Source organism: Phallusia mammillata, chromosome 4 (assembly GCF_965637545.1).
Source record: "Phallusia mammillata chromosome 4, kaPhaMamm4.hap1.1, whole genome shotgun sequence".
Taxonomy (NCBI): Eukaryota; Metazoa; Chordata; class Ascidiacea; order Phlebobranchia; family Ascidiidae; genus Phallusia; species Phallusia mammillata.
The window spans coordinates 29,034,360-29,052,189 of NC_137255.1; the positions used below are offsets into that span (position 1 = coordinate 29,034,360).

The window sequence follows — 17,830 nt, forward strand, 5'->3', positions numbered from 1 at the left end:
ACTCATAGTAAGCATAAATTATTCAGTTGTTACTTACTGCTTTAGTACTAAGCTATGCATTTCGCCATTTCAAGAAAAACTTTTTCGTTTTGATTGCAGACTTTTGTTAATCCGTACTTTGTTATTTGCAATGTTAATTCGACTGATAACAAAAGTAGTTACAGAAAGTATTGGCCGGCAATTTCAAAAAAGGTTATCAGTTTCCATCCCATTCAATAGTTGTTGCAATATTGTTGGCGAATTTCATCTTTACGTCCGCTAGCATTTCGTTTAGTTCATGCATAAAATCATGCGTGTGTCAAGGGCGTTTATTCTTACTCTTTTGTTTGTATGCAAAGCATTTAAGAGATTTCCTGAACTGTTGCTGCCACTCACCATTGTTCTAATACTCCTGGCTTAGTTCTCCAACAATATTTGCCAATTAAACGAGCTATACATGGAAGTTCTTTAGGCTTTGATGCACTAGCACTCAGTTTTGGACTTTTTGGACATTAATACTTAGTTAAAGTTATATTATATAACTTATATGGTGTAGCATATTTCTCATTAGACATATGAATAGATTCGTGTACAGTGAAAAAAAATTCCTTTCTAACCGATTCTGAAAACAAATGCATTTTTAGGTCAACCATAATGAAGTTGTTAGTTTGCTTGTTGATAATGTGTTTGTCAGCTGCTCTGGGTGAATCCCCTCAATATTTCAGAGGTGTCAAATATCTGATCAAACTAAAAAATGTCAAATCTTATGCAGTGGCTGAGAGAGAATGCGAAAAACTGAACGCTACCTTGGCAGAAGTTAAAACAACCGACATACAAGATTATTTAAGAACTCGTTTCAAACTAGCAGGTAAATTAGTCTATGAATTTACTTAGCAAATGTTTATTTTACACCAGTGTTTTAATAACAATTAGGTACAGTATACCTCCCAGTGTAGATGTGTTCTGCCTTAAGTGCACACTGCGTTCGCACAAACAGTTTACTAAAGTTAACCGTAGTTTCTTCCTTTGGCAAGCATATCATATCAAACTCTGCTGCTGATTACTTCCCCAAGCAGTCACTTGGCTGGGGCATTATTAATCAGAGGGGGTCGTGTTACATGTTAGGCGCCTCTTGCTTCTTTGTTGTAAAGTTTGAGACCTGCCTTTTTGGTACGTTTGTTTTTGAAAAAAAAAACGCTTGTGTTTGGCAGTAGTTCTTAACAGTATGTTTACGTTGGTACTGTAGAGGTTTACTTGATATATGAATCACCTTGAAAGATTCTTAGTTCTGTGTTTTAATAAGACAAATCAGTTTACAAGCGAAGAGGATTCGGGCCATTTGTAGAAAAGCCTTAGTTCGGTTTTCAAGGCTTTCGGTATTATAATCAAACAAAACGTTTTTTAGGTTTGTTTTCTTCCTTTTACATCGGTGCAACGAGAGTAAACAGTACTGGAGAGTTTCGATGGGATGATGAAGGGAAATTGGAACCAAATTGGTCACTATGGCTTGAAGGGGAACCAGACAATGAAAACGGAAAAGAGAATTGTGTTGAAATGGATGAAACTCATTCTAGATTCAAAGACATACCGTGCTATCGGAATTTGGCCCGATTTATTTGTCAACAGAAATCTGATATTGCAAGTAAGTTACATTTTATCCGACTCGAAAAGAATTAGAACTATGATTAACCTGGATTTTTTAGGGATGTTTAAATGTTTTCCAACTTATAAATCAAAATATTTTGTTTATTTTATTTACTGTTCTCAACTATTTTTTAATAAAGTATTCAATTTTCAGGCTTCGTTTTCGCCACAGAATCAGCAACAGCTACCAAACAGTCCATTACCCTAATCATTGCAACCAACGCTACCAGAACATCTCCTACAGTGGTCTCGATAGACGGTAAGTAACAAAATACTTTTTCCATTGCCATGTAAATAGTATTGAAACACCTTTCATGAGAATAAAGTGTTTTTCTTTTATTAAAACTTCTCCTTAGGTTCAACAGGTGGAATGACAGCTGACAGGACAACCATTGTGATTGTCATGACTACATGCAGTTGAGTCATCAGCGTTGTAATTTGCATCGTCATGGTAATTGTGACGCTACAAAAACGCAAAAGAAGGTATGTAATCTTTACGTAAAGCAGCGTCTTTTAAACTTTTTAAGCATGTGTCACAAACAAGCTAATGTTTGAATAAATTTGTTTCAACTTATTTAATTGTGAAACAGTTTTGCGACAAATAAGATTTCAATACGATTCTGACGTTGTTTTGGATACACCTGAACTTTGTTGTTAAGTTATGAAACGTGAGTTTAAAAATCGGGTTTTTCTTTAAAAACTCGTTTTCCGACGGTTGCAACCCACAAAAATAAACATAATCAAATAATTAAATGTGTTACGGTATTGCAAAAAAATGTGTATGTTGATCTATTAACTTATAAAAACTAATTCTGTAAGTTACCAAAACTTACATTTACTTCACAGAAATAATATATCGGTAAGATTTCAAGAAGAAAGTGCTTACGTCGATATGAGTGAGTATTTGATTTTCAAAAAGAAAGTCAACAAACAAAATGTGTGGATTGCCTCTAGTGTGTTTTCAAAATTTATTTGTTGTTTTACCAGCTGGAAATCGACGGAGTGCTCCATCTCAAAACATCCCACTTGCCCTGCCGAATGGGTCTATTCAGCCGACCACGTCACAACAACCAAACGATGACGTCAACAACCTTTATGACATCATCCAAGAGCCCAAGGTGGAATACATGGAGTTTGTTCCGTAAATAACTGCTGCTTTTATTTCAATTAGCAACTTACGCAAGAAGGTCAAAAATTTTTGTAAAAACGTGTTTATATTTAGTCTGATTGGTGAATTATAAGTCTATTCTACCGTCGACGCAAAACAAAAACTTTAATTGGCATCGGTGTTTTCATTCCTATTACGTAGGCATGCCAAATTGCGTTCACATTGTGGCGACTTCTCTGTCATGTTTTTATTCGTGTGTGTCAAAGCTTGCGTTTTGCTCTTTTCTTGCTCGGTTGTTACGGCGTCATAAGCGCATATTTTTCTGTTGCGCTGTATTTTATTATGACACTGCTGTTAAATAAAGGTTCCGTTTTTCTGGCGATCCCACGGCTTTAAAACAAACTTAAAGATCATGGAATCGGAACACGCTGTGTCAATTAAGTTTCCACCGTTCTGGCCGAAACAGCTACGTGTTTGGCTAGAGCAAGTAGAGGACAGTTTGCTTTAAAGACGAAACGAAGTTCTACCACGTTGAAAAAAGGAGCGGAAAGCAGCGATGTTTATGTTCAGGTCCGAAAGTTAAAACAATCAACAAACGTTCACGACAATGGACAACAATACCATGTTCGAAAATACGCAATCAATTGGATGAAGTCAGTTTCGACACTTTGCATCTATCTCAACATGTGGAAGTCCACGATCAACTTGTAAGCGGCAGCAATCGAACTAATGACTTTAATATTAGACACGGGGCTAATGATGAATCAGATTCAGCCTACGATGAATTACGACATGACAAATAAGCAAAACAGACTACGATATAGTTTGAAAACTGATGATCACTATTTTGCCTGTTAAGTCCATCTGTAGTATCGAAGTCCCATTTGCATCTTTGGAAGAAACATTAGAAAATTGTTGCACTGATTCTCATATTTTTATATTTTAACTAAACCTTAAATACTTTTAAAAACGCTGTATTTCAATTTCTTGAAGTTTTGATTTAGAATATAACGCAATTTGTTTAATATTACTTACAACTTTTGTACCAATTATGTTTTGGGGAAACCCAATCCTAATCAATGTTTTTGTGTCTGTTTGCATGTTAAAGGCCTTTGACCATTCCGCCAAGTTCCTAACGCAAAGATTTTGCCTTTAGCAAAGCTTTATTTAATGACTGTAGCGACATCCACTGGCCTGACGTAGTTCATGGCAACATCCTAATGTGAGCTGTTTTGCATATTCATTTATATATTGTTAGGTAACAAGCATGTATTCACAAGTATATACAAATGTTGACATTAAGAACTGTTATGTAATCTATTTTAAAAAGATTGTGGCATTAAAGTATGACATTTGCATGTGGTATTGAACGACAGTTCTATGGTTTGTTCAACATATCTATGTTATATCAGTTACTTACCAAAGAAAGGTTTTTCAAACATATAAACGAAACAGACATGTTTTAGATGACATATAGTTTTAAGTGTAACTAATGTGGTATATCTACATACAAATGTTCTGCCCCAATGTCAAACAATTGTTGCAAGCTAATCTATGTTAACAATTTTCAAATTTATTCAAATTTTACCTTTTGTCATTAGTTTTTTTCCGACACAGCCGTATTGCCAATAGCTACTATTTGCATAGTATACTTTTGCCTGAAAATGGTGTGGAAAAAAATGAAATATACATAAGCAGAGCTCATAATCAAACATGCGTTAATAAATAATTTGTTTGTCGGTTTTGCCACTGTCTACGGTTTTCCTAAAATATTTTGTGCATGGACAAAGTTGATTTACGTTTTTGTTGACACGTTCCTAATTGAGTAATAAAGGTGCAATCAGTTTTTACAAGGTACAAAAACGTTGAAAACTTTAACCTATCTTAAAGGCAACGCATAAAAAAGTAAACACCAATTGTAGAAGGTCGACTTTTTAATACAAGTTTCAAATTTCTGTGAACAAGTGTACCCCTGGATACATACATAGACTATGTATAAATTCTCATACAAAAGGCTGATTGAAGGCGTTATACCCAATTCATTGAACTTGTTCATTTGTCTGGGCAAAATAGTAAAATATTGTTAATATTAAAAATGAATACAGGCGGTGAAATAAACATTTATTTAATGTAGCAGGTATGGTTCTGGTTGTACCATCCGTTTTTGATTGCACGGAAGCGTCACAACTCCGATATGGCCGCTACACACGAAAGATCGACTTACGTTATGAACTTAGCGACGTTGAAGTGAATTAAATTCTATGTAAATATCTCGTAAACCACGATGAGTTTGTTACCGGGCCGTATAAATTTTCAGGTTAAATGCTCTAAAACATTTTGCCAATGTACCCCGGTGATAAACTAATTGATGCGTTTTCATTGCTAAAAATTTGTAGTTTCTTGAAGACCGGTCCAAGATAAGATTTCACTTTCAAAAACGGTCCGCAGTGCAAAAAAGGTTGCCGATCCCGGTCGTAATAAATATTCGCATCGAAGTTTTCATCTTTACGAGCAAGATTTGTTCAAATGTCCATAAAATTAGGTCCACAATTATCATTTAAATTGTCATAAGAGTTGCAGATTTTAACACGATGGTGAACAATTTTAGTTAAAGAATCGTATTTAACTTACATACACGTAATAATATCTTTATGCGTTACAAAAAAATAGCGCACGACACAGAAGATTTTGAAACACCATCTTATCCTTGTTATAAATGTGCCTTGTGCGGTCACCACGGCAAAGCCAAACCAATGTTTTTTCGGTGACTGACTTACGATCACAACAAAAACTTTTTCACTTACGTCAGCAACTTACGTGTCGAAACTACAGCACATACGTTGCCACGTGTTTGGTGTGTGAAGAACAACATGACGGCCAAACAAAAAATATGTTGTTGACCCGATGGAACTCGCATCGAGCTGTTAGGCGGACGTCCGACATAAGTGTAGGGGATGACCGCGCGGCTCTTTTTCAGCATTACCATAACAAACATTTCCGACTTTTCCAAAAAAGTTAGGTATTGCACAATGTTATGTGGTTTTTGTAGAGGAACCTCGTGGAGAAGAATTGGATGTTTGTGAAAACTAATTTTCAAGGGCGCCACAATAAATGTTCAAGCGATGGTCCTTCCGGCATTCGTTGAATGCAATCGCTTTGTTGTTACAATCGTGTTTGTTTTTTCGTTTTGCGCATCTTTTCCTCGCCCCCTTTTTTCGTGGTTCAGCGCCATACCTGCCGGTCTGCATTTGCAGTCTTGTAAAACAGAGGAAAGGCTTTTTGCGGTTGGTCTGGGGGTGTGTCCCGCTTTTTCATTTGGTTTTTAGACACTGATGTAGCTTTTTATAGCGAAATACATTTGTTTTGTTAAACAAATAAAATATAGCGACAGATTTGGTGGTTTTCACACTGAATTTCTTAATCTGATTTTAATGACCCTGAATCGTCGCGGTTGTTTTACTTGCAAGGAGATTTCAATAATAAGAAAAGAATTGCTACAGTGTCTCTGCATTTGAGCGTTTCGCACAAGGCCTGTGTTTCTTGTCCTGCAGTGCGTTGGCTATTCAACGTGGTGATCTGCATCATAATAATTTCAGCTATACTTTCTAATCTACCAAATTTATAAAGTTAATAATCTAGTTACCACAAAAGTTCCGTTACCACCCTAAAAGTGTCGAAACAGTGGTAATGAAGCCAAACAATGAACGCTTGCCTTACGCTGTGTTTTTTCGCTTGCTTTACGCAGTAAAGGTTTTTACTGTCGAGTGCCGCAAAACTAATTACAATTAGAAACGCAGTTTAAACCTTTACCATATTTGTGTGCTCCGGGTGTGTTGCGAGGCAGTTTGTGTGAGTTGGTTTCATACAAAAAATATTTACTGACGCAAACACATACATTGCCGCTTCGTATATTTCAGTGATTCTCAACCTAGTTTTTTTAACTCTTAGTGTGACAAAGTTATTGGTGGAAATCAGGTTGCAGAGAGTTTTGGAGTTTTGTTGATACTGAGAATCAACAAGTTATGGCGTATTTTTCAAACCTAGATAAAAACAAAAGTTTTTTCACATGAGTTCAAAGCTGCATTCGGAATGCGAAAACTTTTAACTTTAAACAAAAAAGCGTAAAACCGACCCAATCTTCTGTTTTATCTATTGATATGTCTCATGTTACCGATAGCAGCTTTGTGCTTATTGACGCGAAAAATCACAAACACACAAAACTGAAGAAAGGTTTTATAAACCTAGCCCACTTCATAGGGCTCATGTTAAATGTGTGTTTTAACTGGCTTGTCAAAAGTCTTACTGGTTGATGGTTTTATATTTACAAGAACTGTGCATAGACATTTCAGGAACTTTTATCCGTATTTGGGTTTGAACTAACTCACATGTACAACCGAGTTTATCAGTTTGTGTAAAATTAAATTGACCGTGAAACCTGGGGAAGGTCTTGTTAGTTGTAATCCGCATTTCGCGGTGGAATAAGGGCAAGTAAACGGAATTCAGCGTATTGTTACACCTGACATTACGAACAATATTTAAGGAAATATCCAACACAGCCCATAACAAGCATAAATCAACATAAAAACAACGTTATAAGCAACTTTATTCATTGGAGATTTTCCAAATAATAAGGACAATATCAGGCTAACTTGTTCAAATCACGTTTAAAAGATCGCTTTGAAATACTTATAACTAAACAAATAACAAGTAATAGTTTTGTTCTCATAACGAATTGTCGAGAAAGGTATTAACCCCAAAACTAAAACCACTTTTTTTCCTAACAATTTTGTGTTTTGTGCGTTATGGTCAATGTAGCAAAATTTAAGTAACCGCGCTCTTGTCAATGTCACGAAGTAAAGTAAATTAGTTAACAAAGGAAACTGGCTGCAGTTTGATCGCAAGGGTTTACCTTTAAAGTAAAGATTCGCGCAAATTTCTATCCAGACACAAGATTTGCAAAACACACTTATGTCTTCATCTATTTATCGGGTAGATCAGCACTCTTTTACCACAGAACTGTTCGGTACGTAAGTGTTTTGAAAGTGTTTTGGTGTCATTAAGTTTTGAAGTCGTTTGAAGAAACTAGTATAATTGATTCTAGAAAGCTAATTAAACCATGCAGTTTTATCATCTGTTTCAAACAAATACCAAGTTTTTATTTTCGGCAAAATTTAAATAATTGAGTTTAAGGTACAGTTCTTAAACCAAAACATTACCAAGTAAATGCTAGGTTTCCTGAAATTATTCAGCAAACAATAAACAGTCGTTGTGCGTTGTGTGGTAAAACTTTACCGCTATCAGCAGCAATTGTAACCAACCCTAACAGTCCGATTAATAACACAAACAGTGACACGGAGTTTTTTGCAACTCATGTATGATGTGATTAAGCGAAAAATTTAAATAATGATATCTTGGTGATTCCTGCAGCAATGTAAGAACTACAATAAATACAGTAACGACAAAACCACACATGCCACAAACTAAGTTGATTTTCGGCCTTCGATGCTAACAGTTTGTTAAATTGCCGCCAGCACATATGGGTACAAAAAACACACACATACTTCGCATCTTGTCATCTTCACAATTTCCTCACTCAACCTGTTGTTCGTGAATCTTCAGTCGACATCAAGTACTTGCAGTCAAATTTATAAGCAACTGCAAACCGCCATTTTGTTTCTCGCGCCACGGCTGGTTGCTGAGCAACGCCGTTTTTTGAACTCGATGGAGTTGAAAATTGAAGTTGAAAACACTTTAACTCCAAGCCCAGCACGTGCCAGATGTGAATTTACCTGATGGAACAATATTATGTCACGTATAAAAAGAGCAATAATAACAATTTTTCAAACAGACTGGAGTAAATAATGCATCGGTGATAATATTTATACTATGCCCTACGTTTAAATTTGATGCATTTCTAAAATGGCCACTATAAAACAAACATACAATTTTGAGAGAATATTTAGTAGTTATATTTTCGACATTACAACATAACTAGCAGTTGAACAAACAGTTGGATGTTGCGTAAACCTCTGCTTACTCTTATTGTTGTTTAAAATTATTCAATTCCAAGAACTGCGAGGCAAAATGCAACCGACTGCTTCACGTTAACTAGCAACTGAATGTGCAGTTGGTGAGTTGTTGGTCTATGTGTTTTTTTTCGGTTGTATATTTTTCTGTTGTTAGCTCTTTGCCCCAATAGCGTAATAAAATGTTGTGCAGTATGTCTGGCAGCCAAAGCTGAAATACTGTAGCCAAAACCTGAAAGTGAATTAAAAACTTACTTTTTTGATTAAGTTTTTACATAATGGCGTTTTCTGTAATACCCTTACAAACAAAAATTTGATCGCTTTTGAAACAACTGTTTTAATTATTACTCATTACTCAGGCATAATCAGACATGATCCCAAATACTATGCTAATTTGTTATGAAGAGATAAAGGTTTAATAAAAATGTAATCACAAAACTGTACTGTGGCGTCATAAACCTGGTCCAATATATGTGTCCGAGGTAACGCCGGTCTCCTTGAAACGTTGATTTGACCTATCGATTCTGCCAAAAGCTGTTAAATTAGACTTTCCTTCATTTAATACTGTTTAGCACTACTAAGTTAATTTTACCTGGGTAAAATGTAGCTCATGTAAACAACACATTATCACCATCAATTAGATTTGATTATATTTCATAGTTAAAGTTTCACTCACAAAACGTACTTTACGTAATTGTTGAGTAAATGTACGGCAAAGAACGTGTGTTTTACCATACAAAGCCCCCAACGACAAATTTGACAAGGCAAACACATAACGATCTTGAGTATAGGTGAAAACTTCTCTCTACAGACGGATTTACTTAGCTGTTGGATATAAGATTAATTTGCTCCATATGAGATAACCAGCTCCGATAATTACAGAAGCCAGAAGAACAAACATCACAAGTTGGAAGATGTTGTCAGCTGTTTCCTTTGTTTCATCTCTGTCTCCTGATTTGTCTGCAAAAAATGTTTAACTTAGATATACACAATTGTGCGAGAGCATATTTATCACTAAAACCTGCACTTAATAAGCATATTTATACTAAAGCCTTTATGCTGGTCAACTTTGAACAATACTATGTATAGATATCATCGCACGCCAGACCTAAAATAAGAGTTATAACGAATTAAGCAGATAATGAAGGCAGCAACATGCAACATGAGATGATTTTCAAAGGAGCAAGCGTTTTTAATTTTTTTAATTTTTCCGTGTTTAGAAATACTAATCAAATGAAATTTGCCACAGACTTTGGTTACGTATTAATTAAAGCTGGTTTTCGCTTATGAACGCGGGTATTGGAAATAGCACATTAAAAATGATGACTAAAGGAAAACAAGGCACTTCGTTTATTGTGTTGTTACCTTGCACAAGCAAATACTTGGTAGTTTGTAAGATGTGCACTGGCCCTGCAGAAAGTCGTTGGTTGCGTCCTTTGTTTTCAACAGATCGCCGTCCTACACCTCCACACGTCTGTAAATAAATTAATACACTCTAGTTATTGCATCAGGGATTTAACATTAGGTGTTTTAGTTCAAAGACTTGAAACAAATTTATACATACCGAATCTGTCTGAAAGATGTTAGTGATAAACAACATAAGTTTTGTAAAAGTAAACTTTTAAATCGGTGATCTAAGTTACTATGTCTAATTTTGGAGAGAAATATTATCAACTCAACTCACCTGTCCAGGGCATTGTCCAGTCGAGTTTTGACAGACGTCACGTCGCAGTGGATGTAGATAAATTGTTCTACGTCGGTAAAGTTTGTCCACACAAAGCTCATCAGTTTGAATGTTGCAAAGTTGGATTCGTAATTTTGGATTAACATTTTCGCGTCGGCAGCCTCACCTCCACTGGGTTGAGCATCGCACCTAATATTTTAAAATCAAGGTACATCGAATATGGTTCGGAGAGGAACATAATGAATAAAGACCGAAAATAGTGGTCGAATGTTGGTAAGATTACCCGCTTTGTACAATCTGGTAACTCGGCAAACCACTGGAGTTTTCAACGCGCGTCGCCCAACATTCTTCAAGCTGTGCAAACAAATTCAACTTAGATTGTAAGTTGCAATTAAATCATGCCAAACAAACGAAAGCAATTTGTTTTTCAATATATATATATATATACATATATAATTTGAACGTGGTATAATGAATTAAATGTCAAAAACCCAGTTGCAAAAGTTGTTTTATAAACATCGTATGTGATACAACAATGTGTTTAAAAATTTCATGAAAAGTTTAATGCAAAATTTTAGTGCTATGTTTGGAAGCATAAATTCATAACTGGGATTAGCCCTAAAGTGATTATGCAGACCAGCGATCCCTACACACTCATTTAAAATCTTAGTACGTCCGACTCATTGAACATGTGCAGCATTCGAGGCAAGCTACGGTGCTAAATATTCGACATTGAACGGTTTGACAGCTGGACTTCGTAGCTCAGTTGTTAGGGTGCAAGTCCCGGAAAGACTTCCGCCGTGTGTTACCACAGCCTAAAGCAAACACCTTGCCATGTGGGACTGGTTGGTGACAGATTGTTTCGGTAATACATCTTCAATGGGCCTGGCGTACTGTGATTAACCTGGAAGCATAATTGGCGCTAAAAGCTTTGTTTGTTTTCTATGCACCTGGACAATAAAGTCATCATTGCTTGCAGAAATCTCATCAAGTTTAGCTTGAGCAAAAATGCAGTTAGGCACAGTTACTTCCCCGGGCAAGCTCTCGTTGAAATGTTCATTGGTGAAAAGACTTAAAGAGACATCGAACGTGCCTGTATTTGTAGCCGAAGTTTCAACGGATCTGCAAAAAGTTCACAAGATTTCGATTTGAACTACTTGTACTTGTCAATCCATACCGCTATTTATTCATTATTTTGGATACTTTGTCTGTATGTTTTATTTTTAGTTAATAAAATATAAAAGTAAATTTTCTCCTCACAATTAGACATTACGTCTGTTATATTTATCTTATTTGTGTTGTTGTTGGACGTTGAGAAAGGGAAGATTAATAATTTATTCTTAATTTTAAAATTAACGATATCCTGTATGCCACTTGTTACGGCAAACAAAACCTATATTGTCCAATGACACTTGACGAGTAGCATCTGTCAAGTGACGTATGTCGGTACAATCTTCTTACTCGATTTGTGGTTGAACATTGGAAGACGAGAGAAGTTGTTTGGCGTTAAATAGACAAGTGACATTGAGCTTGTTTTGAGGGTCGCGTTGGATCACGGCAGGGGTTGGAGCTAGAAACCTCCAGATCAGGAAAGACACCGACACCATATTGTTCTCATTCTGGTAATAATAAATAAACTATAAAGCGTCATTGTTTTCAACAACAAAGTTTAGAGAAACGAAAAACGTCGGTAAAAACATCGTGTCAAATATTTACAGTAATTTCGGTAAGCCAAACATTTAATTTAGGAAATCATTCGTACAGCGACAAACTATAGCATATTACCTTATAGATCGCTTCACACTCGCCCAAGTCAAACACGAACACCGGATCTGACCCCGTGACCTTGCAGTTGTCATTGAGGTGTGAAAGGGGGGTTTCCCGATCCAATGCGATGTAAAGTTTGTCACCAAGTTCATAATCAAGTGTCTGTTGTTCTTGACCTGTTACTCTGAGCAGATTTGTTTAATTAGATAATTTTTTGAATCACAAAAAATATCAGTCAGTTGCATATCTTGATGTCTGAACATTAGAGTAGTTTAAATTAAATTGAATTTTTTTTTTCAGATTTGCACAGATTTAATATTGAGCTACATTTGCAAGTTTTTTAAGAGATGTTAACAAGTAGAAGTTTGCGGGCATTGGGCATGGCGTTTAAGACGTTAACTTGCTCATTGTGTCTTTTAATGGTCCAATGCAAGGGTGCACAACCTATGCGCTACGACGGTCGCAACGCAGACCAATTACCCCTTGATTGTATCATACATATACACGATCTAATATGGGATATAAAAATCTTAACTGTTTACGACGTCAAAAACTATATTGTGGCGCTTGTGGTGCATGTTCGTTTCGAATTGTTAGCACAGAGCAGAAGTACAAAATGCCTGACGCATTTTGCTAGTGGACTCTTTCGAGAACTAAAACATCTGTTTAGTGCAGTTTGATAATGAAAATATTTAGCAAAGTAGTTTTATATACGTCATGACAGCCAGTACATATATTTTAATAAGCCTGTGCGGCCGCATGTGGTTGTACCGCCGCAGGTCGCGCACTCCTGATCCAGTATAACCTCAAATCAAAGTAATTCAAACAAAAATCTTCAACTTACGCAATGGTCAAACTTTGTTCCCTGCATTCAACAGATGGCGGCGACGGCCCTGAAACATATAAACACAAAGCTGAACAGATTCCATATAAGTAATTCTTGGAAACATCTGTAATGTGGTTCAAAGGAATCTTTTCGTGTCCCAGTTTATGTGTTACATTGTAGGGGCAGCCTTGTATTACGGCAGAGGCTTATTTTTACGAGTCTATATTTAAAATTTACTCCTTGATTGGTGGGCCAACAGGACGATAAAGCCATTAATGGTGGGTATAAAGGTAATGTCCAGAAAGACTGATACAATTTTAGAGACATGGTCTTTTACTGAATTTTATTGCACCATTTTTGACCCTGCGCAATATGTGTGTGTTACTCCGATCCAGGTTAATAGTAGACACAATTCATTTTAATTCACAAAAAAAAAAACATTGTAGCTATAGTGCTCAATAGGTAAAGAGTTTTAATGTCGTAGGATTAGATGGACAAAAAAAGAATTAATTTTCCCGTAATTGGCACAACCATTGAGAAAGCTTTCTGCACTATTGTTTACTGGGGATGAAAAACTTGTTCCATAAAAAAAGTTATGAAAAAATAGATGATAATCTATTGTTTCACGAATAATAGTTGGTTGAAATCTTCAACAGCAAGGTAGCATATGAAACCTGACAACGATACAAGATTTGGGACTATTGAGTTAAACTTTTTGTTACATTTCATTGAAGAAAGCTAGCGTTAACCAAACTAAAAAAGTATTTTTAATTAGCAGACCAGTGTTTGTAATGAATATGGTACTGTTGATGTACAACCTGGAATGAAAATATTTTGAATAAGTATTTTAGTTAAAACATTTGTGTTTCACCATAAATTTTTATTCAATTTGCATGTAAGCTAATACTTTTTTTTAAAGATTGTTAGTTTTAAGTGGACTTTCTAAAACTTCATTAAACAACATTCAAGGTTTAGATTTAGAAAATCTTCTAATTATAAGGTAGTGTTAAAAATTATTTGTTCAGTTGTTTGGGGTTTGCGGCTATTTAGTATCAAAATCTCATTTCTAACCTTGCAGTGTTTCGAACCCTGCATTGCTGCAGTGCGCTTTGCTTTGATTGTGCTGCAACACCCGATCCGTCTGATTTCAGACGCTTGAAACTGTCGAATTCTGGATAATCCCGTGCCTTTATGCTGTCGTATTATAATCTGTGTTAAGGATTCTTTCTTTAAAAGAAATGCGCTGCACAGTGCACGGAAAAACATAGAAGGGAATTACCCTTTATGCTATCCGTCGGCTGCGGCTCTTAAATGACAAATGATATCGTTGAAATTGCTGAAACCTGTAACGTGCAAAAATAAAAAAAATAAAAATGAGAAGTAAATGTGGAAGGTCTGCAAGTGGATATAACTTGTTTTGCGCTTCACTGAAAGGTGGTGGTAAGTAGTCATTAATTGTATAGTCATTTAAAAGTAAAGTTGTATAGGGATACTGTCAGTGGTGGGTTTCAACTTTTTTATCACTTTTTTATCAGCCGGTGCTATCACAAAAGTCATATTTTTTGCTGATTTTGTTACAAAAAGTCTATTGACAGTAACCAGTAATGGCAACCAGTTCGCAGATCCCATAAAATTTTATGGACCGATTGCAACCAGCTGAATCCCACCACTGGGCTCTGGATACAGTCATGCAATGGTTCTTTGACACATTAATAGTGGAATACGCCCAATGACAGCATATGTGCCACACAAACCCCTGTTTATTTAGGTGTTTAGCTATCATAGCCCAATGGTCTACTTTTTGTTTATCTGGAACTTTGGTGCAGAAAAATTTAATCATACACATGTCCATTCATTACCCCCGGACCTTTCCCCTTTGAATTCTTAAGTAAACAGTTTATTGCTCAAGTGACTATATGGCCAATGTTTGGCTCTCACTAATTCTGTTGCTCAGTTGTTATGTTCCTTATTATTTGGTTTGTGCAATTTGTTTAAATCAAAGCATGACAAATAAAACAGTGAAATTAGTAAACACCTGTGGACCTGAACTACTGTGCCATTGGTGTGTGTTTATCTGATCTTTTTTCTGTTATATATGACATATGTCGGTGGGTGAAAAAAGAGTTAAGAAAACTAAACAATTACAAATTATATATCCAGTTACTACTTCCTGGAGTATAACCATTAACAAAGCTTTGCTGTTGAATTATATTTAATAATATTTCAACCTTTACATATATTTATACAAGATTAATATGCTGATTCAACTGGTACTTTTTGACTTATAAGACATTTAGATTATGAAAAACATGTTTATGTGGTTCCCCAGGCTGTTTACCGCTTAGGCTCTTAATAGTTAAACTTGAACTCTTCCAGTCACTGTCAACATGTATATATTGAAGCTATTTACGAAGTTACAGAAGTTACAGTGTAGCTGTAAACGTTTTTTCAAAAGAATTTTTTAAATTAAATATTGGCATAGTGACATTGAGTCTTGACTCGCCTTGTTTTTAAGCAGTTGCTTGGTCATAGTGGATGCAGTTTCCCTGTGGCTTATCCCAATTTGCGGCATCAAACTGATATGGCATGACATGTCAATTAAGCCTGTTACTTCCAATAAACTGCAGTACATTAAATGTAGCTACACTAGCCTATACAGTCAACTGTATGAGTTTGATAGAGTGGGCACTGTCTGCAGCTTAACTTCTAAATTGTTTCAGAAATTTCTACATTTGGTAAAGAATGGCAGAATTTATCAGAAAGTGAAAAAAATACTTGGAAGGAAAAAGCCAAGCAATCAATTCAACCTAATATGACAGAAAGACAACAGAAATCATACATAAAAAGACAGACAGACATGATTACACACTGTGTGAGTGACATTATGATGTTATAAACAAGTAATAAGTTTGAGAAATGCTTAAGTAGGTTGTAGATTTTAGTGAAGAGTTAACTACAATATCTAATGCAGAACACTATCATACTAGTGCATTCTCTTAGAGCAAAAATCTGGAGAAAGTAAATGTAGAGGTTGTGGGAATGGTGCTGAAGAGTGGTGTGTTGCAAGTATTTGGAACTAATAAATCTGTGCAATGGTTGGAAAACACAATTGATGTCCAACGACAATTTGTATGCAATTCCCACTTAGGTAATGATAAATATTTGTTAAGCTAAAAAGAAGAAGCAGTTTTCCATGCTTGTATACCTCTTTTTATTTACAGATGGTTGTAACACAGTTGAGAATACTTTAAGAGAAAACTTACGTAGAATGGTCCAAGATTTATTTAATTCAAAGTACTGTAAGTTGTTTTTACTTACATAGTTTTAACAATTTTTTTAGCTGCAATGTTTAATTACAGCGGAAGCTGTTGGCAAAGCTTCTCGAGTTCCGTATAAGAAAAGAAATTACACAGTTACTGGTTTGCCGGAAGGTGTCTCTTTTTCAAAACCTTCGAAATATGGGGTTCTTAAACTCAAACAAATTTTGTCAGTTAAGGAAAACATAATGTTTACTGTTGACCGGTATGTATACACTTTTGTTTTTATATCATTGATCAATGTTGGTTTGTCATTTACTGTAAAAACTGATGTATTATTGTGTTTTTAGGATTGCTACAAATATAGAATTGGGAAAAAACTCTGAAGGTAATCTATCTCTGCAACATAACAAAACACCACTCTTACTAAGGTTTTCATTTTAAATACAGTAAAATGGCATATTTAAAATTACCAGTATATATAATGAAATCATTTTCACACATTCAATTTCCTACTTTTTTAATGATATTATTGTATTTAAGATGATCAAATTCCTAATGACGCTCAACAAAATGTTACCATGGAAGGAGATGATCAACATGTTGCTGAGGGTAATTTCATTTATTTCAGTTACTATTTGATAAACTGCCAAACGCTATTTCATAGCAGTACATCTAGTAAACATGCACTTATAATGGGCTAGTTATGTAAAATTTTTGTTTAATTACAGAGCAAGAGGAAGAAAATACTGTTACTGCTGAAAGTTCAAACGAAACTAACAAAGAACACCTACAAAGTCAACCGGGTAAAATATGTGTTTTAAATCTTTTAGTGTTTTGCTGTAATATGCTTTGTGTTCCAGTGTGCCAAATGCAAACAAAATCATGACGCTGGTGGCCACAAGTGCAATAAGCATACATAGATGTAGGCTTACATTACAGATAACAGAAACTTAAGAAAGGTTAATTCCAATATTAATTATTTTTAACTTCGCTTAAGCTCATTGTGACACAAAAAAGGAAAGCTGAATAAAAGGACGTATCTATTTTTGTCCATTGATGTGTAACAGCTAATTTTGTAACCCTTTTGTCTATTTACGTATGTTTTAACATTTAGATGGAAGGAGATTAAAGAGAAGAAAAAAGGGAAAACCATTTTCAAAAAGAAAAGTCTCTAAATCAAAATGTAAGGTCATGTTACATTGTCAGAACTTTTTTAAATGACGTACTTACGTTTTGTAACACTTATGTTCGTCACTATCACAAATCGAATGCTTGGTTGTTTTTGTAGGGACCCCAAAACAACTAGACACTCTACGCAATGAGCCTGAAAACTATTGCTCGGGTTGCGGAGAATTTTATTACACCAGCACACAAGAAAATGAAGACTGGGTTATGTGCGCTTGTGGTTCATTTCATCACGAGTTTTCGTGCCAGTGCCACTGCAAGTAGGAAGTAGCCCAATACATTGCATTCAATAAAAGAAAAAAATCGTTTTACTTTGTGCATTCGTTGTTTTTTTACTAAGATTGGGAAAAG

The 17,830-nt window shown here is 35.4% G+C and overlaps 3 protein-coding genes across 3 annotated transcripts; 2 read left to right on the top strand and 1 right to left on the bottom strand.

Annotated features, from left to right (window-relative positions):
- Window positions 1-660: 660 nt before the first annotated feature.
- Window positions 661-3,622, top strand: LOC145223750 (perlucin-like). Its single transcript, XM_080090142.1, has 6 exons — window positions 661-847; window positions 1,385-1,621; window positions 1,778-1,882; window positions 1,980-2,106; window positions 2,470-2,519; window positions 2,611-3,622. Exons 1-4 carry the CDS (start codon window positions 661-663, stop codon window positions 2,042-2,044), a joined length of 594 nt encoding a protein of 197 aa, XP_079946268.1. The 3' UTR covers window positions 2,045-2,106; window positions 2,470-2,519; window positions 2,611-3,622.
- Window positions 3,623-8,757: 5,135 nt separating this feature from the next.
- On the bottom strand, window positions 8,758-13,223 carry LOC145224630 (uromodulin-like). Its single transcript, XM_080091167.1, has 8 exons — window positions 13,053-13,223; window positions 12,227-12,392; window positions 11,903-12,060; window positions 11,392-11,563; window positions 10,725-10,795; window positions 10,442-10,630; window positions 10,123-10,231; window positions 8,758-9,717 (listed from the first exon to the last, which is right to left on the bottom strand). Exons 3-7 carry the CDS (start codon window positions 12,046-12,048, stop codon window positions 10,216-10,218), a joined length of 594 nt encoding a protein of 197 aa, XP_079947293.1. The 5' UTR covers window positions 12,049-12,060; window positions 12,227-12,392; window positions 13,053-13,223; the 3' UTR covers window positions 8,758-9,717; window positions 10,123-10,215.
- Window positions 13,189-17,787, top strand: LOC145224629 (uncharacterized). Its single transcript, XM_080091166.1, has 10 exons — window positions 13,189-14,474; window positions 15,755-15,906; window positions 16,035-16,182; window positions 16,256-16,333; window positions 16,394-16,556; window positions 16,642-16,679; window positions 16,835-16,903; window positions 17,023-17,097; window positions 17,409-17,477; window positions 17,583-17,787. The coding sequence occupies exons 1-10, from the start codon at window positions 14,408-14,410 to the stop codon at window positions 17,741-17,743; spliced, it is 1,020 nt and encodes a 339-aa protein (XP_079947292.1). The 5' UTR covers window positions 13,189-14,407; the 3' UTR covers window positions 17,744-17,787.
- Window positions 17,788-17,830: the final 43 nt, after the last annotated feature.

Bases quoted from the DNA above. Each gene is read 5' to 3' on its own strand.
- LOC145223750 (XM_080090142.1), top strand. From the start codon at position 661: ATGTGTTTGTCAGCTGCTCTGGGTGAATCCCCTCAATATTTCAGAGGT. The intron at 848-1,384 runs GTAAATTAGTCT...AACGTTTTTTAG, and splicing joins AACTCGTTTCAAACTAGCAG to GTTTGTTTTCTTCCTTTTAC. The intron at 1,622-1,777 runs GTAAGTTACATT...TTCAATTTTCAG, and splicing joins ACAGAAATCTGATATTGCAA to GCTTCGTTTTCGCCACAGAA.
- LOC145224630 (XM_080091167.1), bottom strand. From the start codon at position 12,048: ATGGTGTCGGTGTCTTTCCTGATCTGGAGGTTTCTAGCTCCAACCCCT. The intron at 10,796-11,391 runs GTGCATAGAAAA...TTGTTTGCACAG, and splicing joins ATGATGACTTTATTGTCCAG to CTTGAAGAATGTTGGGCGAC. The intron at 10,631-10,724 runs GTAATCTTACCA...TTAAAATATTAG, and splicing joins TACCAGATTGTACAAAGCGG to GTGCGATGCTCAACCCAGTG.
- LOC145224629 (XM_080091166.1), top strand. From the start codon at position 14,408: ATGAGAAGTAAATGTGGAAGGTCTGCAAGTGGATATAACTTGTTTTGC. The intron at 17,098-17,408 runs GTAAAATATGTG...TTTAACATTTAG, and splicing joins ACACCTACAAAGTCAACCGG to ATGGAAGGAGATTAAAGAGA. The intron at 17,478-17,582 runs GTAAGGTCATGT...TTGTTTTTGTAG, and splicing joins AAAAGTCTCTAAATCAAAAT to GGACCCCAAAACAACTAGAC.